At 26.5% G+C, this 26,073-nt stretch overlaps 2 protein-coding genes across 2 annotated transcripts; one reads left to right on the forward strand and one right to left on the reverse strand.

The window, feature by feature from the left end:
* Window positions 1-2,726: 2,726 nt before the first annotated feature.
* On the reverse strand, window positions 2,727-6,531 carry LOC145847906 (CCN family member 2-like; the record flags this gene model as incomplete). The annotated part of the gene is made up of 5 exons (XM_082953759.1): window positions 6,327-6,531; window positions 4,688-4,886; window positions 3,797-3,974; window positions 3,281-3,378; window positions 2,727-2,926 (listed from the first exon to the last, which is right to left on the reverse strand). Coding segments are annotated over exons 1-5 (798 nt in total), but the record flags the coding sequence as incomplete, so codon positions are not given.
* Window positions 6,532-10,726: 4,195 nt separating this feature from the next.
* LOC145847905 (putative monocarboxylate transporter 5) lies at window positions 10,727-11,326 on the forward strand. The gene has a single exon (XM_082953758.1). The coding sequence runs from the start codon at window positions 10,727-10,729 to the stop codon at window positions 11,324-11,326; it is 600 nt and encodes a 199-aa protein (XP_082809884.1).
* Window positions 11,327-26,073: the final 14,747 nt, after the last annotated feature.

The raw sequence follows: 26,073 nt of genomic DNA on the forward strand, positions 1-26,073 counted from the left end.
GAACAAACTGTACAAAATGTGTCTAATTTGATTTAGCTTGCAAATATTTCTGTATATATACAACATGTTTTAATTGATTTTAAAGCTCAAGTGGTTACATTCTTGGATTACAAGTCTACTGGCGGTCAACAAAACACAAAACTGAAATTAACCATTCTTTAAGTATCTGCTAATAAACAATTTAAAAAATGTACGTTAATATGTAGCAATAAGTTTTTGATTAAAACTAAAACTTTAATAGCTTAGTATTTTATATAACTTTCTACAGGCTTTAAAAAAATGTCTGGATAATATTTACTATCAAAAATTTAGTGTTTATAAGAGTTAGGTTTTAAGTTTTATTTTTTTTACTTACTGTGTAATAATAACTAATAACGTAGCAGTTTATTTGATTTTGCTTCGATTGTTAAAATAAAATAAAGCTAAAAAATAATTTTTTCCCAGCTTTTTATGAGAAAAGTTTAAATTTCATGTAATAAACAAGACGTTATGGACAAGTTACATATGCAGTTACATAAAAACACATAATTAAAAACTTCCCAACAAAACTTTTACGAGCTTTCTTTACAAGGCAATAAAATCACTACTTGCTCCTTTAAAAATAAAGTCAATTTTCGCAAAATAACACGATATTATAGGATGATGAATCACGTCTAGCATTCAATTAGGTGTAAACATGAGAGGAAGTCGGGCGGCTAGACGCCGTACGCTTTCTCGGTTTATACGGGCTTTCTGGGAATAAAAGTTTTAAGTATGTACTTTGGTTGAATTACTGATATGGAAAAGCAAAGCAACAATTTTGTAAGCTTTAAATGCCCGTTGTCTCTGGAAGCTAATTGAATTTGCTTGTGCAAGGTGTAATTTTGTTGCCGATTTGCGTAGGGTTAGAATTTAGAAAGATCGCGAAAACACTTAAGGTGTGAAGTTGAAAAAAAACAACAATTTACAATTTTTTTTATTCGAAATGAAGCCTCGACAAAATTAGTAAGGGTATAAGTAAGTAAATGTTGGATTAAATTATTAAGCGCAAGCGTTACCTTTTATTTGGTCTAATACCTACAAAGTACATGATTATCAAATACAAAATGTTTTAAACGTAATTTATATTTGCTATCAAATAAAAGTTTTCGCTTTTTTAACTTATTATTTGTTTTTTCTATTAATTTTTTCTAAACAAACGCTTTTTTAAAATTAGTTAACGTTTAAAATAAACACAAAAATAAAAAGCTTTTAAATAATGATTTTGTTCTAATTTTCTTATCAAATAAAATTTTAAGGTAGAAAAAAACGGTTACTTTGTGTATGAAAATAACTGTAACTATATGTTGTTGTAAACAAAAAGTACATAACGTTTAAAACAAATTTTTATTTGAACTCGTACTAAAAGACAGTTTATAATTTTAGTAGATCGTGCTTTTATGTTGTTTGTGTATTCTTTAAGTTTGTTTATTTTCAAACGCATAAAACATAATAAGATTAAGTGTTATTGCATTTGAGAAAAATAATTTTATAATATTTTCGTTATATAATGATTGATTAAGACATACTGACTAATAAGTTTAAGATGCGTAAGATAATTATTTGAAAAATCATTAACAGTATGATTTATTTCTAAATTGAACAAAAAACACGTAGGAAAACTAAATTAAAGTTTTTTTATTTGAATAAAGGTTAGTAGAACATACTGTCTAAACCGTTGTAAGTGTCAAAGATGAATTTTTTGGAAGAAATATTTAGAACATTTTTATAAGAATTTTCCAGTCTGGAAAATACCAGACAAGATTGAAGCATAAATTAAATTGAAAAAAATATTTTGTTGCCAAACAGTAAATATTTTAAAAAGTATGATGTTTGAAACAGGACTTAATCTTTCAGGATTAAATGTTCTACAAACCTTATCTTAATTGATCTGTTTAAACAATATACAAAACACTGGGTTAGTTAAGTACACAGTAGCATTTTATATGAACTTAATTTAACTTCAGATATTATAAATAAATGATGATAAATAGTGAAAACTTTTGATAAAAATGTTTATATAAATAACCTCTGAATGGTTAAAATCTAAGTAATATTCAATTAACATGTAAATAATTTTATATGTAAACACAATTTCTAAAAATTTGGTTTCTGAAACTGTTTGTCTCGTTTGTTATTTTTAGCAAACGTTTCATGATCAGATCCCAGTCTTTATTTGTTTAGTTAAGTGATTAAGCAAGGTATATACTTTATTTAAGTAAACTTCATGTTTAAACTAAACAACAAAATTTCTTTACAGCTCTTAATCACAGCTTTGAAGTTATGTTTGATCTGTTTGATACTTCCGTAAGTAGTTTAGCAAATAAATTTATTTACATGTTAATTAAGTATTACTTAGTTTTTAATCATTTAATTATATTTAAAATAAGTCGAAAAAGTCATGACAAGATTACATTGCCTTTTGAACGGAAATTAATTTACAAAAATTAAAATACTATTTACATATATGATGGAATAGTAAAAATTCACGGTAATTGATCAAACCAAGATCAGGTAGCTGTGCACTTTCACTGATCTTATTAGTCATGCTCTCAGCAGCAATTAAACCTTCGATAAAAAACCTAAAAAAAAAGCTCACGAACTTTTAACTTTTTTAAACTTAAACTTGATAAGGCGCTCAAGATTGCGGTTAGATCGACCATTAAAAATATAAATTAAAAAAATATAGCATAAAAAATGTATCTCACCTTGTAAGATGTGGGCACGTCGCAGGGTCGGACCTGACAGTTCCTGACGATCTTTCTCAGGTTGCACTTGCTGTTCCTGCTGTCGATCCTCTCGCTGAAGCCGACGCCGCACTGCTGCGAGCAGTCGCTCCACTGAGTGTACTGCGCCACGCACTTGCTGTTGAACAGAGTCAGCTTGGCGGTTTGCTTTTCCGAGTTGCCTGTTTTCGCGTGTTGAGATATTTAGCCCGGAGGGTTTTTTTTTTGAGCGGCAATTGAAAAAGTGAGTGATTTTTGATGCGAAAAAAACTTTGTTCGGATATTTTTTAAAATTTAGTTTTTGTTTTTCAACAGATGTTTTACAAACTTTTATCGATCAGAATGATAATTTTTTCTGGACAGATATTTGTAAATTTAGAATACTGTCAAACAAAAAAAAACTGTTTTGTTTATACCACATACACATTAACTAAACGATCTATGTTAACAGCTAATAAAGTAATCTTTGAATATGGAGCCAACTATAGAATCGTTACTTAAATTCGTTTTATTTAAATGTTTAACCAACACGTCACCTGCTAAAGTGTCGTAACGTTGCCACTTTCCCTTCTTCAGCCTGACATCGTCCTCGCACATAACAGTGTTGCAACAGTCACCAATGCGCTTATACTTTCTGCATGATTTACTTTTTGTTAGATCTTTTAATGTGTATAAATTTTTACTTTTAACATAACTTAAGCGAAAATTATTAACAAAAACGATGAAGTAATGAAATTCCTTGTTAAGCATTTTGATCACGACGAAGCAGTTAAAATAACTGATCATATCAGTCTTGTCACGCTTGGTAAAAGTTTAATTTTCAATAACATTACATTAAAAGTTAGTCATGAGTTTAAACGGTTAAATATTTAACGACTGCGGCTGGTAAAGCTAAAAATTCAACTTTATCAGTTTTCGACATCTTTTTAAGATATATTTACAAAAAAAATTCAAACAGTTTGTATAAGGTTAAGAAACCCTAGGAAAAATAAAATAGAATTAAACAAATTAAATGATTTAAAAATCTTTAATATTAAAAAAAGTCGACAAACCCCGGGGAAGCCCCGTTTTCGCACTTCATGTTTTCCCGGTCGTTTTCCGCGTGGTAGCACAGGTCGCGCTGGCTGACGTGGCCGTCGGAGCAGAACACTTCCCGGTCGCATGACGCCTTGTAGCTGTACCCGTGCGGCCTCACCTCCCCGTTGATGAAGCACGGTCGGTAGGTTTTGGCTGTGAAAAAGAGAGGTCAGAATCAGAATATTTTTTCGATGTTTTTAAGGGACATTAAGCTTTTTGGTTCAGCTTTTTGGCTAGTTTTAGAACTATCAATTTTAGTAAAAAGGTTTTTTCAAGATTTTATAAAGCAGTTCAGCCTTAGGTTTTATAAAGCACGATATCGATAGGTTTGGGCTGAAAAAAGAGGTCAGGTTTCAGATGGAACTGAAGTCGGAATTCACGGATAAGTTAAGCTCTTCGATTTAGCTTTTTGACTAGTTTAAGATTTGTGAGCTTAAGTCAATAGATTTGTTTTTTTTTTCAGATTTTATAAATTAGTTTAATTTTACATAAGCTCAGAAGAGTGTGTCAGAAGTACTAAAAGTTTTATTTTTTAAAGAAAAAAGCCTTAAGAATTAAAAAATCAGGTTGCAGAATTTATTTTGGAATTCTAAGAGACGTTGAGCTTTTGGTGTCTAGTGTTATCAATTTTAGTCAATATAATTATCGGTCAAATTATAGAATGTTATACAACTAAATATAGTATGAAAGAATCAGTAAAAGTTTTATCATGAAAACATAACTTAATTTGGTTTTTTAATTTTTAATTTTGACTAGTTAAGTACATAAATTTTATCTTTTCAAGCTTTAATTTAGTTTTAGATTTGACCAAAACAACAATACTTTTAATAGAAAAACTTGAAACAAGTGAATGAAGCCGCACCAACCGACGCACTCTCTCGAGTAGTACTCGCAGTGGAGGCCGCGGTCGCACATGTTGTGGACGTTCGGGTCGCAACTGTCGCCCTGCTGGAGCGGGCACACCTTGCAGCAGCCGCAGCTGTCCAGCACCGGTCTCGCGTTTCCGGGGCACTCCAAGAAATCGTCCTCGGAACACGTGCAGTCTATCGGACACGCTGAGCTGTCCTGTAATTTTTTAAGATTTTTATAAGTTAAGTGTGTTCAGTTTAAGCTGACTAGATTTTTATTTAAAAAGATTTAATCTATAAATAAAAGATTAATTCTAAAACAAAAGTCTACTTAGCGTAGATTCAACAAATTTTATCTATAAAGTTTTTTTACTGACATCAGTAATAGAATAATTTAACTAAAATAATGTTTAGGTTTGTACAATTTTCACGAAGAAAACTGATTTCAAAGTATTTATTTATTGCAATTATTTTAAAGGGTTAGAATTACTTTTTAGTTTCTTATTTAAAAATTTGTATCTAACACAACCAACAGTTATCTCAAATTGTTATTCAAAGTTTCTCGTGATGAACTGAAATAATCCTATAGAGGCTTAAACATTTTTTAATTAACAAAGTAGAAATTTTAAACAAGTGTGGAAATACCAAGTTGATTTACTGTTTTAAACTTGATTAATGCAAGATAAGCCTCGGGAGATTACCAAGTTGACGCACATGATTAGTTTTGTTTTGAGAATGAACTTTAAATTTTTTTTTATTTGCGTCACAGTCGCAATTAGTTCCCATCAAAGATAACATGTTTGCTTAATTAATAAATGAGCTTGGTAAGTGCATTAATTACTTTTGAAGTTTTCCATAAATGCAAAGAAATTATTTTGAATTTTAATACAAAACTATCACATAAAGCGTTAAGTAAGTTAATTAAATTACTAGCCTTTAAAGTCTTAAATTGTAAAGTTTAATTAAATGAAATAAGAAATATAGAACAATATTTTCATAAATTTTTTTGGTTGTTACATAAGAAAACTATTTCATTAAAAGATAATAATTCTTTTTTTAACAAATTATAGTTTTATGTAATTAATTAGCATGTAATTATGGTTTAGATAAGTTTATTTTCTCATTTATTATCAAAATTAAACTTATATAGTTTATATGTAAAAATGTTTAAGCGTCATAAGTTATCATGACATATAAACTTTAAAAGTATATTTTATCATGATAGTTTAGCAAACTATTTAAACTGTTCAAAATCGTAAACTGTAGATTACTTAGACAAGTTAACATTTTCTATAAAAAAATACTTAGATAAATATTTAAAACATTTTAAATTGGTAAAAACCATTAAAAAAAAGGCACATAAGTAGTATTCAGTGATAAGACGTATCAGAATGTCGAAATCCGCAATAATTGTATAATTCAGTTGTACGCAAACACTTTTCCGAGTTTATTTATAGAAGATTACAACGAAAAAAGTTTCATTTAACTTCGCTACAAGTTCACAAAGAAATCTTTTGTTGCGTTCGAACCGATTTGTCCTATCATTTCTGGCTGCCGCACAAAAAAAGTATTCATCACTTTCGATATGACGATTTTCAAAAGAAAAAGCGTGAATTTTTTTTTTGTCTTAAAGAATAAAATTAATATTCCAACGAACCGCCAAGTAGTCCTTCTCATCCGGGTTGGTCATCACAAACAAAGGGTTGCTCATGTCTATCCATGCGTGACAATACACAAACAACGTCATAATCACTAAAATGCTTCTTATTGCTTGCTTCATCTTTTTTTGTTTTGTTTTAGCGTTAACTTGTTATTTGTTTAGTGTTTGGTAGGCGTTGATCTTGTTTAACGTTTAAAATAAAGTTTCTGTGAAATTATTAAATACTGTTAAAATTAGTAAAGCGCGTTTTAGAATTTTATAAAAACATACATTTTTGTGCTTTTTTTTTAAGTCTGATGAAATAGTATAAATGTACTATAGTGAATAGATAAACTTATTTCAAGCATTTTTAGTAACTTATAGTAAAATAATAATGCAAATTTGCACCACTAAGTCATAAAAATTAAAAAAAAATATTTTTTGGCTGTCAATATTTAATTAAACACTAATGTTTACTTTACCATTAGTTTTTGGTAATACATTTTCGACTATATTTGTTGTTTATGTTGGCAAACGTTAAACTATTGACTAAAACTAGTTTACATATAGCTTTGTTTACCAGTAACCAAAATCCAATTTAAAATAGTTAAAACTTAAGGTTACTGTAATTACTTTGATAGTTTGTATAAATTAGTTTGAAAACTAGCTTTATAGTTACAGACTATCAAATATCGATTTAAAATATGATTTAAAATTTAAGTTGTATAAAACTATAAAGTTTTCTACTCAAGGCTTTGAAACTTGAACTATAATAATAAACAAAAACTTTAAGAACCATAAATGCAAAAATAGACTTATATCAACAATAAATAATAACTAAGATGCTTTCATAAAATTAAAAGTTATAATTTATTTTTTCTTATAGTCTTCTTACACTTTCAAAATCAAGTAATTCACATAAAAATCTATAAAAAGTTCAACTTCGACCATTTCTTTAATTTTATCTACTCAAGAAATCAGGACCTTTATACGCTAGCTTCCCATTAAAAATAAACAATTTGGTCCATGAAAAATCTTAATCCTTATCGTTCAGATCTAAATGCTTAATAATTCATTTCACCTCAAACTTTCTCTTAATAGCTGCTACCACTTGGCTGTTGGTTGTGGCCTGTAGTGCTTAGCGCAAAACTCGGCTTCTTTATTGAAACCCAAAACTTTTTCTTTTGCTGTTTCTCTTTTTTGCACATACGTCAGATAGAAACTCCTATGTCTTAATCTTGTTTTTTTACTATTTCTAAATAAGTTAAACCAAATGGAACTTGATAAAAAATAATATTTTCGAAGATAAGCGGGCATTCACGAAATGTGAAGTAAATATTTTTCAATAAACATTGAATTCGAAATTTTTTTAAAATGAAAACAAACAATGAGAGCTTGTAACTTCACTATTTTTAGCAACGTATATCATCCGAACTTTTCTTAGATGAATGAAATACTTGTTGACATGATGTAACTTAACATAATGACGTGTTTTATTTATATGTGAAAAGATTTTCATACCACTAAATTTTTGTCAACCATATACAAATAAGTTTGAATTTTATTTTAATACATGTATTATAAAAGTTTAAGCATATAACTTTGTGCATTCAGAATAACTAATATTAAAATGCTTTAAAAATTTTCAGTTTACTATCACGAATTTTAAGATTATACAAAATAAGCTTCCGTGTATTGAATAAATTTCATAACTTAACTACGAAAAAAAATAGTAATTTAATTTAACTGTCAATAGAAGTCATATTAAGCAGTTTAAATACAAAGTTTTCATTCAAAATATGGTTATTTGTAATAAAAATATGTTTTTTAATTCTTTTGATGTTTTTAAAAAAGTTATGGTAATAATTTTATAAGTAAAACACATTAAAAGCTATTTCTATAAGTCTTTTACGGTTTAACAATAAATTGCTAATAGCACTAAACAAAATTAAGGATTTTGAATGTTAATTAAAGTGTACAATAAGTATAAAAAAAATAGTATTTAGTTTTCAAAGCCATAAAAAGTCAAAGTTACTTTGGTTATTACTTATACTAGCTTATAAATATCAATTAAAAACTAAAATGAATTGAAACTAACACAGTTGCAAGTTTTTAATTACCGAAATATGTAAAAATAAAAGTACGTAAATGCAAAATAAAGTAGCGGAAAGCTTCTTCAAACAAAGCAACTGAAACAAAAAAACCTTTGTTGCTGACAAAAACTTAATTATTCCTGATTGAGAAAACCCTTTCCAAGCAAGCCCTGTGTTTCAATCATTTTACAATTACTGAAACGTCTGTTTTAGCACACGGCTGTAATCGTCGAAAGTTAAACTCCCAAATCTATTAATAGCAGGCTTTTGTAACACAAAAAGTACTTGTTGCAAGCGAAAGTTTTCTTCATTGTGTTTGCCCAGAATGGAATTCCAAATATTTTCTTAAGCACCATATAATTAAAATTTGGCGGTTTCAGCACTATAGCTGCCGTGTTTACTAAGTTTTGTGCTTTTAATCCTGTACTTGAGCTTGGCGGAATTTTATTAATTTCCTATATATGAGATATCGAAAAGTTTGCTGGAAACTTTAATTCTAAAGCTTTTATGGTTAGCAATATTTTAAGCAAAAGTTCAAAATGGAACGTAAAAGTAACACTTTAAAAAGATTACAAATACTTTTAAAGTTTTTTTTTAATCAAATATGAAAAACATTGAATGCTACATACATATCGTAAAACTTTTCGTATAATTTTTCAGTTACTAGAAGTGACTATAGACTTTTAAAACCAGCCCGATAATATTTGTAATTAAAAAAAAAACTTTCCTAAAAGGTTTGTTATTAATCTAAAAAAAACTGTTATTCATAAAAAGCTTTTATGAAACATCATTGCATTTATTTAATGAATTATGTATTTTCGTTTGAGAAAACTTTCTAGCAATAACTATTTAATATTTCATTTTTTACCTTTCATTTTAAACAGTTAGAATACAGCTTATAAACAACACATAGTTATAAAAACGAAATAGTTTCAGAATTTTAGTAAAAATACATAAAAGCGTAGACAGACTAAAATTTTTAAACTGATTTATTATAAGAAATTCATTTAATGTGGTTTTTTCTTCGTCTTATTAATTAGGTTTTACACTTCTTCGAATTAAGCTCATTCGGTTTTATTTGTAAATGATTTAGATATAACTTTAAAGACTTTTTCCATTACTAAGCATTTTCATTCAAATTCGAAAAAGTTAATCTGCCTGAAGTTTTTTGCAACGATTCATAACAGCCTAAAAAAGCCGAAATAAAGATTTACTTTTAAATATTTATCAATGAATATTATCTTGACGAATTAAAATATAAGTTTTAATCAGTTTTTTTATTTGTGGTTTTTAATCAATCGTTTTCACAACGCTTCTTATGAATCCTAGCTCAAAGTTTATTTGAAAAAAAACGTCAAATTTTATTTTCTAAAACGACGTCATAAAAAGATACAAGCTAGTTTAATTTGATTTAAAAAAATTTGTAACTTTACAAAAGTTCAATAAAAATGAGCTCCGAAGAAACCAACTCGAAAACGAGCTCAATCTCGCTGAGCCGGAAGGAATGGCTTCTCGTAACGGGGGCTTTTTGCTCGATAACCCCCTACGCGGGAACACTTGCCAGCTACGGCGTTGTGGTGGGCAGCATCGAGAACGAGTTCAACACGACGTCCCTGGTCTCCAGCTGGATCGGCTCGCTGGCGTTCGGTTTCACCGTGGGGACTTGCCCCGTCAGCACGGCGCTCTACGCTTTGGGCCGAAGAAGGTCCTGATTTGGGGGTTTTTCAGGCCCTGATCAGCCTGTACGCCTCTTCTTTCGTCAACAGAGCCTACTTACTGTTCTTCACCTACAGCTTCGGCTACGGGTGGCGTGCAACTTTCTGTACAATACCTACATGAACCTGATCGGGGACTTTTTGGAGGGAAATCACCTGGCGTTCGGCTCGGTGTTCGCCTCGTTCGGGGTTTCGGCTGGGGTGCTGACGATGAACCCGCTGGCGTCGTGGGTCGCGATGAGAGTGGGGTGGAGGAACCTGTGGAGGATATTCGGCGCGATCGTGTTTGTCACAAACCTGACCTGCGCCCTCATGCTACCAAATATAAAAATGTCGTCCAAAGTCGAAGTTGAAGCTGAAGTTGAGCGGAAAGGTGGAAATAAATCTTCAGTGGAAAAGCCTTCGATAGAAAACGACAACGCGCAAGTTAAAGAAAACAAACTGTCTGATAACCATCTAAAACCAATTGTTGACAAAAACGACGCGAGCACGAGCGAAAGCCGCCAACTCGGTAAGGAAAACTCGTCAAGGCCACAATTGCAGCCGCGTAACAATTGCCATGCGCAAGATTAAAGCACAATTTTCCCGCCGCAAAGCAATTGACACCCGGATGTTTTCGAACCCCACGTTCTGGCTGTGGATGCTAGCCACCTTGTCGTGGTCGGTCGCCTTCCTCTTCCCCCTCATCTTCCTCGTCGAGTACCAGCAGGTGGAATTGGTTGTCAAGAAAAGCGACACCGCGTGGCCACTCACCGTCTACGGGGTGAGCGAGTTGATCGGAAGAATCGTCACCGCACTAGTAGCCGACAAGCTCCCCTTCAGCATGGCGTACGCGTACTCGTTCTGCTCGCTGATTGGCTGCGTCATGGCGGCGGTGACTCCCCTCGGCAAGAACCTCGCCACGGTCTACGTCTACTCTTGCGTCGTCGGCCTGGTGATCGGCCTGCTGAACTCTCTGATCTTCGCCGCCACCATGCAGTTCTTCGGCAGCTACGTCGGCTTCTACGCGTGGAGCTACGTCAACGTCATGCTGGCCGTCGGCATGGTGACGGGGCCGGTGGTGGCCGGGGCGCTCTATGACGTCACAAGGTCGTACGACAGCGCGTTCTTCGTGGCGGCTGGATTCCTGGGCTTGAGCTTCGCACTGTGCTCGCTGATTCCGCTCTCCATGAAAGTGAAAAAGAAGAAGACTGAGGATGATTCAAAATAAAACATTTTTCAAATTGTTTGTATTTTTTTTTGTATCATAATTGTATTTTCATGTTTTGTTTTATTTTGTAGGATAATATTTTTTTACTTTAAATTAGTATTTTCCTAATAGCTTTTATTTATTTTGAATACATATTTCGGTTTGTAATTGATATTCCCTTTGGGTGAAAACCGGTTTAAGAAATAACAAATAACTCTTTTGGAATAAAATTGTTGCAGTTCCAAGGCGTAAATTGATAAAATAGCTGTTCCGTGTAAAAATCAAGAAAGACAAGATTAAGTATCGGTAAGATTTTCATTCTCAAGTTAAAAGTTTTTTTGATCAGTATTATTAAAAATTAAAAAACTATTTTTTTTTCGTATTATTTTTGTAATATAATTGTCATGTTTTGTTTTAAAGGATAATGATTAGTTTTTAGTTTAAACCTGTATTTTCCTAGTACGTAATTTTTATTATCTATTTATTTTAAGTGCATTTTTCGAGTTTGTTTTGTAACTGATGCTCCATTTGGATTATGTCTGGTTTTACAATAAATCAAGAAAAAATAAGCCATTCTTCTGAACTAAAAATACTGAATCTTGCTTTTTCAAGACGGAAAGAAATTTCCTGTTCTTTGTTAAAGTTATGAAAGAAAAGCTTGTTGAAAAGCTTTCTAAATCCGTATTATTAAAAAAAAATTTCATTAGCATAGTATTTTGAAGCAGGAGTTTTTAAAAGTTCAAGAGTATTAAATTAAAAGTATTTAATGAATAAAATGTTCTAAACAAATTAAAACCAATTGAGCTCTTTTTTCAATAGTTTTATAGTTAAATAATAGCTTATATAACTACAAAAGAAAAGTTTATGTTACTTAATTTTAAAGAACAAAATATTTTTTTAAAACACTAATGACAAAATTTATATTGATTAAGAAAATATTATAAATCTTTTATTAAGGTTTAGCTTTTTATGCTGCCCATTGTTTCCACTTATCATGAAAGTTTTTAAGAAGAAAATTAATACTTTATTTTAACTATTTTATAAAAATAAAATGTTTATGATTTTTTAAATTATGCCTATAAAGCTTTAAACTAGCTCTGTGTGTAATAAACGTATATAGAACTCTTCTATAGTATACCTATGGTAGAAAAAAAAACTAAAAAATAATTTTTACACATTTTTAAAAACTCCTAAAATCGTTGTGCTGTCTTTATTCTTCATCTTAATAAATTTAAGTATTAAAAACAATTGAACTTATATGAAAAAATTTAACTTAAAAAGAATTAAGTTTTGTTAGTCATAGTTAGCAAAAAGTGTGCTAGAAAACTTTCATAGTTTTATTTACTTTATACTGTTTTAGTTTAGTATTTACTACGTAAAAACAAATAAAAATAAATTTTTAACAAATGTGTTTAATACAAATGGGAAAATTATGAAGTTAATCAAATCAGTAAAACTACTTAATACTTGTTTTGTAAACAGAAAAACAGTTTTGTTTTAAAATATGTAAATATATTATACATGACACAAAAACTTTCATTATTACATTATTGTCATGATATTTATAAAATTTTTAAATTCTAAATTTCTGCAAAACATGTTTCATAAACTAAAGCTTTACTGAGGATTATATGAGATAAGAAACATATCTCATATATGAAACAGCTGTATAAAATTGTTTTTTATTATACAATCAAAATAAATATTTAGCTCCAATCTAACTTGTCGAGCAATATTGACCAAAACTAAAAAAGACTGTTAATATATTAAGTATGATATTAAATAAAATTGCAGTTTTTTCTGTTGAAACCAACACTTGTAAGCAATTAAACTATAACTATTACAAGAAGTATTTTATAAACCCGACATTAAGATAGTTTTAAATAAAAATGCATTTTTAATCTTAAAATTTATTTACAAGACTTATATTTTACTAAACAACTTTAATTAAACTATCTTTTGATAACCACACCTAATCATCTAAGTAGTCTTTGTAATTAATTTTGGTCTTTTGCCTCAAAATCTAATACTTTAAAAGTCTAACATTATTATTTAAAAGTTAATTCGAAATTGTTTCAAAAATCTAAAAACGTAGAAAGTACTCGATAACTTATTTTTTTTTATGTTTACTGTCTTAAATCTTATGTAAATTAAGCTTTGTTATAATGTTTCAAACATCCTTAATAAACTTTAAGTTTAAAAGTTTGTTTTTTAAAAAATTATCACTATAAAAATAATAAAAAGTAGTAGAGTGCTGATTGAAACTTACTTTTACTGTAGAACTTCGAAGTTTTAAACAAGTTGAAATGTAAATAATTTTATAATTAAGTGTTTTCAAACTAAGCTGCTCTTGTAAAGCTTTATACTAAAGCTTCCGTTTTAAAATAATTTTTGTTTTATCGAAAATAAAGAGAACAAACAACAGATAAAGAAAACAAATGAATGAAAAGATTAAAAAAATGTTACAAAAATTAATCTATTGATAAACTGTAGATAATTCCACAAAATAACTTTTACTTTGTTTGAAAACAAATAGAAAAAACATGCCATATGGTTTTTGTGCATTTAAACTGGAAGTAATACAAACGAACTAAAAAATAAAAAACATACAAAATCAATTTATTTTGAATTTAATCTGTTTAACTACAAACATTAAGCAGGTTTTAAACTACTTAGTATTTATATGGTTTTTTAATAACACGTTTTATTTTTTTGCATAAAGTTTGTTTGCTGTTTGCAGGTTGCGGTTACTAGGCAACAACCTCAAAGTTTTAGTATAACACAAAAAACATTTTAGTATACTATTGAACAGCTGTATTTAAAAAGTTTAATAAATTTATTAAGCTTACTCCATGCTTAAATACTTAGATTTTTTAATGATTTAAAATTTACTATTTTTGTACTATTAAAGTTTCGTACCAAAGAACTTTAAAATAAATAGTTTTACGGACTACAAAAATAGATAAGAATAACTTTTTTGAGCTAAAAAGTGAAACAATAGTGGAAAATTCTGTTTATTAGTAAAACTTAGTTTTCGAAAAATAGCGAGTACAATTACATACTCTGACTTTTTCTTTAAAACGATGCTTAAAAAAAAAAACTTCGATAAAATCTCACTAGTAAGTAGTTTTTTAATTAGAGCAGAAACTATAAAAGCTCTGTTTTCTTAAACTAAGTTTGTTAATCAAAAAAACTTTTAAGCTTTACATTATATGCAAAACTAAGGTATCTGTAATAAATCTTAAACTGCTTTAAATATAAAATAAATTTTTGAGATAGTTTAATTGAAAGTATTTAATAATTTAGTAAGCTCTTGAATTCTTTACTAGTTATTTTTTGATGTATAGTAGTTTTCAACGCCTGTCTAAGTTTTTATTTCTGCATAACTTTTTTATAGTTAGACTTTGCTAATAGTTCGTTTTAATTTTTTTTAAACTGCTTTTATCTTAGTTTGCAGGTAAACATATAATAAATAAATTAGAATAGTAAACATTCTTATTTAACTTCATTTAAGAAATGTTCGCTATTTAAAAAAAAAAGACAACAGCTTCTAACTTTTTAACTTTAACTGTTTAATACCTTTTACACATTTTGCAATGTATTTAAATAATGATGTAGTTTTTAACTTTAACTACTCCTCAGTGATAATAGGCTTAAAAACTCATTATATTTTATCAATCACGTTTAATTTTTATCTTTAAGGCTTCACGGACAATTTGAAAAAGTTTAAACATTAGTATTAACAAACCTTATATAATTTAATGTGTATTGCATATTTTTGAATACTTACGAAACCATTGTAATTCTTTATATGAATATTTTGATACAGTTTTAATAAATTAATTTACATAAGAACAAACTCAAAGCTGACTGTAAACAATTTAGATAAGATTTTTGGGCTTTGATGCTTAAGTGTGGTCTCTAAACAAATATTATACAATAAAATAAGTAAGTTAATTACACTACACGTAAAAAATAAGTATTGTAATAGGTTTTGAATCATGTTGTAGTAAGTATGTGTAGCTTATGTTCTGTAGTAGTAAAAATTATAAATTTCTTATTGAAAGTATTTAAAACTCTTTGGATGACGGCAGGCATGTTTTACAAATAAAGTTTTGAAAGACTATTGTTAAAAAACACAATTTAAGCTTTATTAAAATATAACTCATAACATTTCATTTTACACTAAAAAATACAAAATGTTGGCAATACTAGGTTATCAAGTTAAAAAAAAGCTTAAAATTTAATATTTTTAAGCCGTTGTTGTATAAGTTAATTACCAAAAATTGGATACTAGCAATACTACAAAAATATAAGCTAAATTAAACAAACCACTTGCGTTACAATAAAAAAAACATTTATTATAAACATTGCGAGAAAATTCTAAATAATCAAGTTTAAGCTGTTAAATAAAAATTACCGTCTTTTTTTTGCAGATCTTTCACAAAAAAATATGGTCATTGACTAACAAAGCATAAAATTAGGGAGATTGTACGTTTAATTTTTTTTGAAAACATTTCAGTGCTTCAAATAATACGAATATGTGCTGCTAAAGAAAAAATAAATAGCGCTCAACTTTGTAAATACTAAAATTAATTTACTGTAGGTGTATACTTGATATTTTTAATAAACTTAATACTTTCAATTTATAAGCTTTAGACAAGTAGTGGGGGATTTATTTATGATAAAAACTATTTACATAAAATGTTTGTCATAAAATTAGTGTTCTTTATGTTTCTTAATGAGTAAATAATAGGTATAGTGTACTTTTAACTGTAAACGTACGTTTTTATTATCAACTAATAAAAACTTTAAGAGCAATTGCTCTCTATACATGAGTCTTTGTAACAAAATTATTCTATAATCTAATATAGTATAGCTACCTATTGTAGCAAAAATATCAACTATTTACAAAGTAAGTTATAATGTCTTACACGTGCTTATGCTTTAATTATATACTTTTTAATATATGTTAAAATTTACCAACTAACAAATATTTTTGAAAAAGTTTTATATTTTGTACTAATCAATAAAATAGTTTTACCAATAAATTAAAAGTATTTTTTTCAAAGTAGTTAAGAAAACAAAATATCACTTTGATATAAAGCATTGTTATCATGTTTGATATCAATAAATCGTTAAACTTTGTATGAATAATAACATTTACAGGTGGAACTAGTTTTAAAATTTACAATTAAATTTCATTAATTTTCATGTTAAGCTATTTATATTATTCTTACCTATTTAAACATCACGTTTATAGTTTTTTTTTAAGGCTAAAGCAAAAACAATAACCTGTTTATGAATTTAAATATCTTTTCAAACAATTTTTAAAAACCTTAAAGTATGTACCAAGTTTTTTGAATTAATCACAAGTAAATTTCAGTTATATGATTTAATGGTTCTTATTTGTTACACAACGACAAGTTTTACAATGTATTTAGTTTCAATCATTAATCTACTTACGTTTTTTAAGCCTTAAAAATTGTATATACTTTAAAATTATTTTAAGTGTTAAGTGTGTTTTTAGTTTATTTAAGCAGACATTTTTTAGATTTAAAATGATATCTAATTGGAGTTAATTTAGTTATTTTTGTGTATTATGTGGGTTTTTATTTGCCAATATTTTAAAACTTTACTTTCTTATACCTTTTTTTCAAAATTTTACAGTCTTAAAAACTGCTTTGTTACGTAAGTCTAAACTTTGTTTTAGTTCCAAGCTTTTATAAGTTGATTTTATCAATTTTTCGCGTACTAATTTCACGCACAATTTAAAAATAGTAAATACAACTTTTGAGAACTTTTTAATAAATATTAGCTTTTTTAAAACGTTACAAAAGTAATGCAATTCGTATATTGTAAAACTTAAATTGCTATGAACATACTTAATTAATCACGTTAGTTCTCTTCTTAACCTTAACATTTTGGAGTGTTTTTTTTTTAAAGTGTGCACTTGTGTACATTAGTGTGCATAGAAATTAATTCACTTCACAAGCCAATTTTGATGACTAATGAAAGTACTTTAAATTTCAGACAACTAAATTTCAACTATAGCAACTGTTTTTACTGTTTCTTAAGAGGTTCTTAAAAATAAATTCTAGTAAACTAAATTAAAGCATGATAATATAAACATTTGTATTTTAAAGTATTTACTTGATTATTTGTGTACACAAGAGAAAATCAATTAAATATTGCATATTTAAAGTTAGTGTTGAACATCTTTTAAATTATAAACTTGAAATTCCTTAACAAAGATTGACGTAAGTATTTAAAATTTTTAAACAATTCTAAATCAGGCTACTTCGTAAACTAGTAGTAACTAAAATGAAGCTGTTTAAACTAGGTTACATTATTCTTCTTTTAATAAAACTTATTATAATATTATTTTTTCTTAACATCATGAAAGTTTGACGTTTAATAGTCTACAAAGTTTGAAGTACTTAATGACTAGCAAGTTAGCATAAGTAAAGAACAAAAAAATTCACATAGATTATAAAATTACATTTAAATAACTTTAATATAACAAGTAAAACTAGAAAAATATTTTGTTAGCTTAAAAACAACTGCTTGAAAAATGTTTGTACTTAAAAAGGTTCTAGCAATAGTTATGTTATATTCTACTTTTCTTTATCTAACTTCTTTCATTATAAAAACCAATAGCACATTCTTGATCATAAATTAAATATAGGTTAGTTGCACAAAGTAAGCTGCAAATTAATTAAGGTATTGCAGGCATAAGTAAATTAATTAAACACATTGCAGACTTTGACTAATTGAGCATAAAAGACGGGCATAGTATGTATGTTAAAAAAATTGTAAATATTTGTAATTAGCATTTATTGAGCTTTTTCCTTTTGAAATTTCCTAAAACTTTAAACGATGATTTATTATTTTTACGTAAACAATATTTTTTAACTTTAAGAACAGGAATTTAAAAGTTTTATCAAATTGAAAAATGTTAAATACTTATACAGACTTTTTTTTATTCTGTTAGTTTTTTTTTTGACCCTAAATACATGCATGCATTAACGAAGGTATACATTTCTATAGATATATAACTTCTAAACCTTTTAAAAGTTTGTGCATAAGTACTAAATAAATACGTGACTTAGTTATCTCATCTGTCTTGTTTTACACTTCATTGCTGAAACTTATCCTAGTATAAATAAAAGGAAATGCAGTATTTTGCAGCTTGGTATTTAATAGTTTTTAAAATTTTCGCTAAATTATTTTTTAATTTTAAAATGCTTCTAAATTAGAATTTCTCAAACTGTTTTTTTACATCGACAAATACACTTTAACACGTCATTTTTATCATTTAATCTGACTATGTATAACTTTATAAAGTTTGTATGAAAACAAAGTATTTACAGTTTACAAAAAGTTTTGTGAATCAATTTTTACAAGTTTTTTGAATAATTTGAATATCGCTTAAAAAATTATAGTAACAGGTGTTATAGTAACATAACAATAACGTTTTAAAGTAATATTTTAGTATAAAACTGTTATAGATCATAGGTAGGCAATCTGCGGTCCGCGATCTACCTTTAGCTAATATTATATTATTGTAAAATTTAAAAAAATCCGGCAAAAAACATGCAACTAGGTTCTTAATTTAATGGTAACCAATTGTTAGTGCTATACTATTGATTATTTATTCAAATTTTAGGTTTCAATCTGTTATTTTATTTTAATCACTACAATCATTTCAAATAACTGAGCCCACGGGAGACTTTTTCTGATTATTTAGACCCTGACTTGTAATACTTATATAACAGTGCTAAATCAATGAACATATAGTAACATTTTGTTGTTAAACACAATTTATTTACTTACAAAAAACGACAGAGACAAAACAATAATTAATTTCATAAAAACTTACATGCTTAATTTAAAAATATTGCACTGTTTGTTTACAAACAGTGATATTTTTCTTTAAATTGGAAAAAAATACTAGTTTTGCAAATTTGTATAAGTAATTACAGTAGTTTTAAACTAACAAACATAAATTGTAATAATGTCAACTTTTATTGTAAGATAATACAAAATTCTTAATAGTTGTCAATAAATTGTTAATAAATTTTAGTGATTGAAAATTTAGCTAAACCTGTTTGTACTATTTAACATCACTATTAACTATTAAATGAAAAGTAATTAATCATGGAGCTTTTTATTGCGTTTAAGTTCGAAATCAATTCTACTAGCCACAAAACACTTTTTCTAGTAAAAGTTATTAACAAATTTGTGATTGATTAAACCTCATTGCAGTAAACCAGTACTTTACTCTGAGTCCATTTCTAACTTCGTCAAAAAGTTTTCATTCAGAATAACAGTAATAACTTTTTTTTTGTTTTTTCGTTTTATTTAATATATAAATTTTTACTGCAACAGCCGTATATGACTAAACGTTTTCCATGCTTATCAAAGTATTAATAAATGGTTAAGAGTAAAGAAACGTCTAAGTGTAAACTTTAATGAGTTGTTTTGAGAAATAAATGCACCAAACTTTATTATAAATATTTATTATAAATAGAAACATAAATACTTCAGATATAAAACTAAATATACTATAATTGATTGTTGGTAGTAGTAACTATTTTAAGTTTATACATTAAGAGCTACTTTTAGTTCACTAAAAATCAAAAAGTTAAATATACAACAAGTATTTCAGGTATTTTAATAATACATTTAGTTTCTAACTGAACTGTTGTTTTGAGGCAACTTGAGAATACTCCATATTAAAAAATTATCAACCTTTGCTTAAATGATTGTTTATTAAAATATATTACTCTTTTAATTTAAATTAAATTTAAAAAATTATAAATTCTATAGCTGCTATTATAAACATGCATAGTGCTAACTTATACATACATTAAATGTTGTACAAAGGTCATTCAGATTATATCTAAAAAAATTTAAATCACTTATTATTGTTAGTAGTTTAAACTCAATCTGTACAGATTACAACATTTTACATAAAACCTAACTTTTGATTGATCGTGATTTGTTTTTTTAAAGCGATCCCATAAAAGTAAACAATTATTAATTCTTCAAATTAAATAGTACATTACTGAATAATTCCAATATATGTTTCTTTTGCTTGCTATTTTAACCTTGCTGATTTAAATGCTTTTTCAATAAGCTTTTTTACATTTTCAATAAAATTTTATGAAAAATTGTATGTTATTCGTTTTGCTTAGCTATAAAAAATTAATTTTTATTTTTAATATTTTAGTTTATAAAGTTTATGATATAGTTTAAGCTGTGCGTTATTTAAAGGTTAATATTATCATAATCTAAATTACGTGAATATGAAAGTATAGAAAGGATAAAAAAATAATTTTTCAAGTTCTATAGATTAAATAACTTAAGACACCGTTGATTTAGTTGATGTATAAAAATAAGCTCTTTCTTTTAAACTCACAAGGTTTTGCTTGCAAGCTTGACAGAAGAAGCTATCCGAACTTTTTGCTATGTCAAATATATATGCTATTGGCATTTATAGTTATGGTTTTCTTATTTCTGTGAATTTTTTTTTTCTAATTGATAAAATAATACTGTATGTATGCACTTTGTATTCTTTCTTTGATATCGTATTAATAAGTAAGAATAGGTTTTTTTTTTCTGTTTGTAGTTTGTTAGTGTATAATTAAAAAGAAAATCTTTTAAGAGTTTACATTTTGTCTGTGTCAATAAAATTATCTCGTTCTATATATATTTTTGCCAGAAAAAAATTTTTAAATATTTGAATCATAAGCTAAAATTACTAATAAAGTTTGAAACTAGTAGTAGGTTCACTTATTTTATGATTATTATTGTTTTTAATTTTATTTATTAGTTTTTATTTTTTCAAAAAAATAAATTTAGTATTATAAGTGTTTTTTTGTGATTTTTTACTTTAATATTTTGGTTAAGTTAAATTCCTACATTTAGATATTTATTAAAATTTGTATAAACTAATAGTTTCAATTAAAAAGATTTATATGTTTTATACTTTTTATTTAGTTTAAGAAAAAAAAAATTTATATTGGATACTGCTTTGTCTTGCTTTTTTTTTGAATAGTGCAGTTAATAAGTTGATAGTAGAATCAAAATTCTTAAAAATACTTTTTAAAACTTAAAACTTACTTATTTAATTAAAAAAAGTCATATAAAGGTTAAACTATTTGCTAAAATTAATGATAAATTTTAAAATATTTCAGATCAAAATTTTAATTTTTAACGTAGAGTTTAACATATACTTTAGTTGTGTATAATGTTAGATACTATTATTTAAAAACTATTTACTTTTTTGGATGTTTTTGCTTAGTAAAATATTTAATGTTGTAAACTTTAATAATCTCATTTTTCATAAAGTTTTTCGTTTTAGAGTTTAAACTTTGGCTGTAATTTTTTTATCATTACAGTAACATCTAGCATCTTTATGTACTCGTGACGTTACGCACTCTTGTTTAGTTACGCATTAAAAAGTTTAAAAAATAAAAATTTTAGTATTTTTTAGTATTGCACAAGTTAGGTTTTTTGTATATTTTTAATTTAGAATATGTTGTTAAATGCTATCTCACCTCTCTATATCTTTAGACTTAGTAAACTTATGTTTCTTGACTAATTGATAAACATTTAGATTAATTATGTTAACAATAAAAGATTAAATAAAAAATCTGAAAGAAGTATGACTGTGTTAAATAATGAAAACATAATTAAATTATGAGAGTTAAAAACACAAAAAAAAATACAGCACTCTTGCCCTATATATGAATAAAGCAACACAAATTTTAATATAGACACCACACCATTTTTTAATTGTAACTAAATCCTTGATTATTAATAGAATTTGCTAAGTAGAATAGAATATGAATGTTAAGTATCAAATAAGTGACATTTAAATATAGATAGAGATAAAATCTACTTATTATTTTTAATATATTTTTATCCAATTTTTTAGTATATGTATAGTTTTATCTTTTGTTTTTATATTTATAAATAAAGTAAACAAATTGTTAATTGTGGGAAAATTCCCAGTCTGCTTTTAACTAGAAGCAATATCAAAAAACAGCCATTATAGTAAGTATATTTTGTACCTCTCGTTTCTTTACGATCTTTCGCATCTTTACGCACTTTTTCTGTGGACACAGTGTGCGTAAATAAGCGAGAGGTTACTCTAGTTTTTATTTTATTTTTAAGCTCATCACAATTTTGATTAAACTGGGTACTCGATGACCGAGAGGTCTATTTGTGTATCCATGTTCTTAAATAAAAAAAAATTTAAGCAATTTTTTGTTTTTGATCAATAAACTCATATTAGTGTTCATAAACGCCTAAATTTTTTATTACATGTATATAAACTTCCTATTTTTTTTTTTCAAAAAGCAGATCTCAACTTCTTTAAAACAGAATAAGATTATTGAAGCGAGGATTAATCCCCAAAAAATCATCAAAACATATAATTTATTTTGTTGGACTTTGATGTTGCAACTTGTAATATGTAAACCAGCATGTAACTCAATTAAACGTGTTTTTGTTTTACTAATCTGTTTGTAAAATTAAATTTTAAAACACTTCTTAATGTTAAATTACAATTACCATGTACAAAAATTAAGGTACTACATACATAAAAGTAGCAACGCTTATTTCATAATTAGTTTTATTGGGTCTGACGTTTTAACTTTGTTCGTTTATTTATACTTATATTCAGAGTGCACGACAACTAAGTAACTGAAAATTTAGATTCTTCTAAAACACTCACAAATTATATTTTTTCTAGTCATTGTTGATTTCTATATATTAATAAATGTTTTTCTTAAAGTTCTAAATTACCTTCATAATCTTTCCAATTTAATCTAAAAAACTTTTTTTTTATTTTTTCTAGTTTAAACTACTTTTTAGGATATTACTAAAAGAAGTTCTAAAAGTTATTAACATAGGTCTAGTTTTAGTAGTTATGAACTTTATACTTTTAGAAGTTTTTTTATTATATTAGTTACACCTACATCAGCATTATATACTTCTTTTTCATTTTTGGCTCAATACAACTTTAATTAAGTTTGGGTATGCAACTCGATGACCGAGAGGTCTTTTTGCGTATCCAGGTCATTGAACTAAAAAAATTTTGAGCGATTTTTTTTTTGTTTTGTTCAATAAACTAATAACATACATACTTCTAAATTCAATTAATTTTCAGAAATCTAGCCAACTAAAAGTTTTTATAAGAATTAGAGTTGTCTAAATTGAATTAATATCTAATCTTATATTCAGTATATTATTTTTTATAGCAATCTGATTTGTTTTAAGATTATCTACTAATAATTTAAAAAAAAATCTAGCCTAAAAAAAAAAATCTGATTAACTATCAAAAGAAAACATTTAAGGTGTTGCAATCGAAACAGTTTTAATACCATTAAAAAATAAATACCTGTATTTTTTGTATAACAAATAAAAAAACTCGTTTATGCACTGCACATTTAAATTTGAAACCAATGTAAAAGTACAAATATAGAATTTAAGTTCAAAACATGTAAAATCAATATGCTCTGTATTTAATCTGAAGTATAAAACAAGTTTTAAACAAGTTATTTTATTTATTGTCAAATACTAACACGTTTTATATTTTACAAGAAAAACTTGTTTGATTAAAAAAAAATTATAACCGAAATAACATATATTAAAACTACTTGTATCTTTATTTTGATTTAAAATAGCTATACTTAAGCTACCAACATATGTTTCTGTGTGTCAACGAATCAACACACTTCAACTGGGTTGTTAATGGAAAAGATAATGAGGCATCCATTAACAACCCAGTTGAAGTATGACTTATTTTGGTAGAAATAATATGTTGGTACACACAGAAACATATGTAGGTAGAATAAAGGAAGATTACTGTATAATTTGTTTTTATTTATATTCCAGTGAAGTTACTTCACTAGGATCTTTTGTTAGCAAACAATTAAACCTATATTTTGAACAGTTATACTTAATCTATGAATTGTTTGAAAAAAGATTTGCAAAACCTCTTTGTACTTTTATAAGTTTGTTATTATACAGCAAAAAAATCTATACAGAGTATAATGTTTTGCTTTTAAGTTCAAAAACGAATAAGCTGTAAGTAAGTGTCCACGTTTTTTTTTGTACACAACAGTTTACAAATAAAACGTTTTGATTAGTTTTAAAACAATATATCTTTTTAAAAGAACCAAAGTACAAAGTATTTTATTTCTATAACACTAATGTTTGTGACAAGTACATATGAACAAAACAATGAGTTTTGATAAACTCTCATAAAACTATATCTGTAAACAGTCTTCAATTAATAAAGCTGATTTCATTAGTCGCTTCGTTTTTGTAAATTAAAAAGCAAAAAGAATTAAAAATTGAATTTTAAACTTGATTAAAACAAGTTTATATTTAGTTTCTTATGTAATTTGAATTTATATTTACTACAGTTCAAACTCTTATAAGAAATATCTAAGAAGTCTCATCCAAAAAAGGAACTTAAAACTTTAGTTTACCTTTTAATTATACTTCATAAATTATCACTATTTTAAAATAAATGAAAATGTTCCTTTAAACCTAGTTAACAAGATAATAATAATAGAAAAATTAAAAAAACATTTAATAAAAGAGGTAACTCATATGTTCAGAACTATTAGAGTTAAAATTTTCGTTCACTCGTCATGCATTCAAAAGGAACTACTACACTAGATCCTACAAGCCTAACATTTTACCTAAATAAAGACTTGGCGACAAATAATTTTGTTTTTATTTTTTATCATTTTAAAAAGTTGTTTTACTGCTTTGTTTTCTTTAGTAGTTTTGTGTTTTCGCAGTCTAACAATTAAACTAAATTTTTTCGAGTTTAATTTATTTATGAATTTATTTTTTAACAACTTTGACTTTTCAAATGCTTCTTTTTATGTTAATGAAGAAATTTTTGTTTTGAATAAGATTTTTTTTAAAACATCTGATTAAGTCGTTTATAGTTATGTTATTCTAATGATTAAATTTTTTGGTTTTTATAATTAGTTTTTTAGTATATTTTAAGTTTTTGCATCAACTTAAATGAGTGTTTTCTATGTAGTTTAGATTTTTTTTTAATATCATGTTTTTTAAAAATTAACTTTTTTACCTCAATCTTTTTTGTCTTTGTTGTCAGAACTTCACGCATAATTAAAAGGTCTTTAAAAATCTGTCTGATAAAAATTCTCAATGTCTAATGTATATTGTCTTTTTTTTATGAAACAAAAGAGGTTTGCCATTTCAAGTCTTTTATATCCTTAATTGCTATATACGGAATATCTAATAAAATTAAAGTTTTACTTTTATTCCCTTCTTTCATTTATTTTATTTCTTTTAGTTTTTGTTTAGGTATTCAAATTTAACATTATTAAAAGAACAAAAGTAGTTTATACCACTAAAAAAAAGCTCTGAACTTTCTAGAAACATTTCTTTGTAAAAAAGTGTTATTACTTTAGTTTGATTAGTCTACTACTAGATTTTTATTAACCAATTTATGTTAAATCATTAATTCACGGCTGTTTAGTAGATATAAACTGTTACATTTATCAAATGTATCTAATAACTGCAATTGTATAAAAAAACTGAAAGTATAAATATAATTTTAAACTTACTTTCATTATTCACTTAAGTTTTTATGCACAATTGATAAATTTCTGTTAGTAGGTAGACATATCTTTTAGGAGATTTGTTAAAAGTTTCATTTTTGTCTTTAACAATATAAAATTTCCTTAATCTAATATATTTTAGCTGTG

Source organism: Thalia democratica, unplaced genomic scaffold, assembly GCF_965202585.1.
Source record: "Thalia democratica unplaced genomic scaffold, ktThaDemo2.hap1.1 HAP1_SCAFFOLD_1152, whole genome shotgun sequence".
Lineage (NCBI taxonomy): Eukaryota > Metazoa > Chordata > Thaliacea > Salpida > Salpidae > Thalia > Thalia democratica.

What these genes read in the sequence shown, in the direction of transcription:
- LOC145847905 (XM_082953758.1), top strand. Translation starts at nt 10,727, where the DNA reads ATGTTTTCGAACCCCACGTTCTGGCTGTGGATGCTAGCCACCTTGTCG.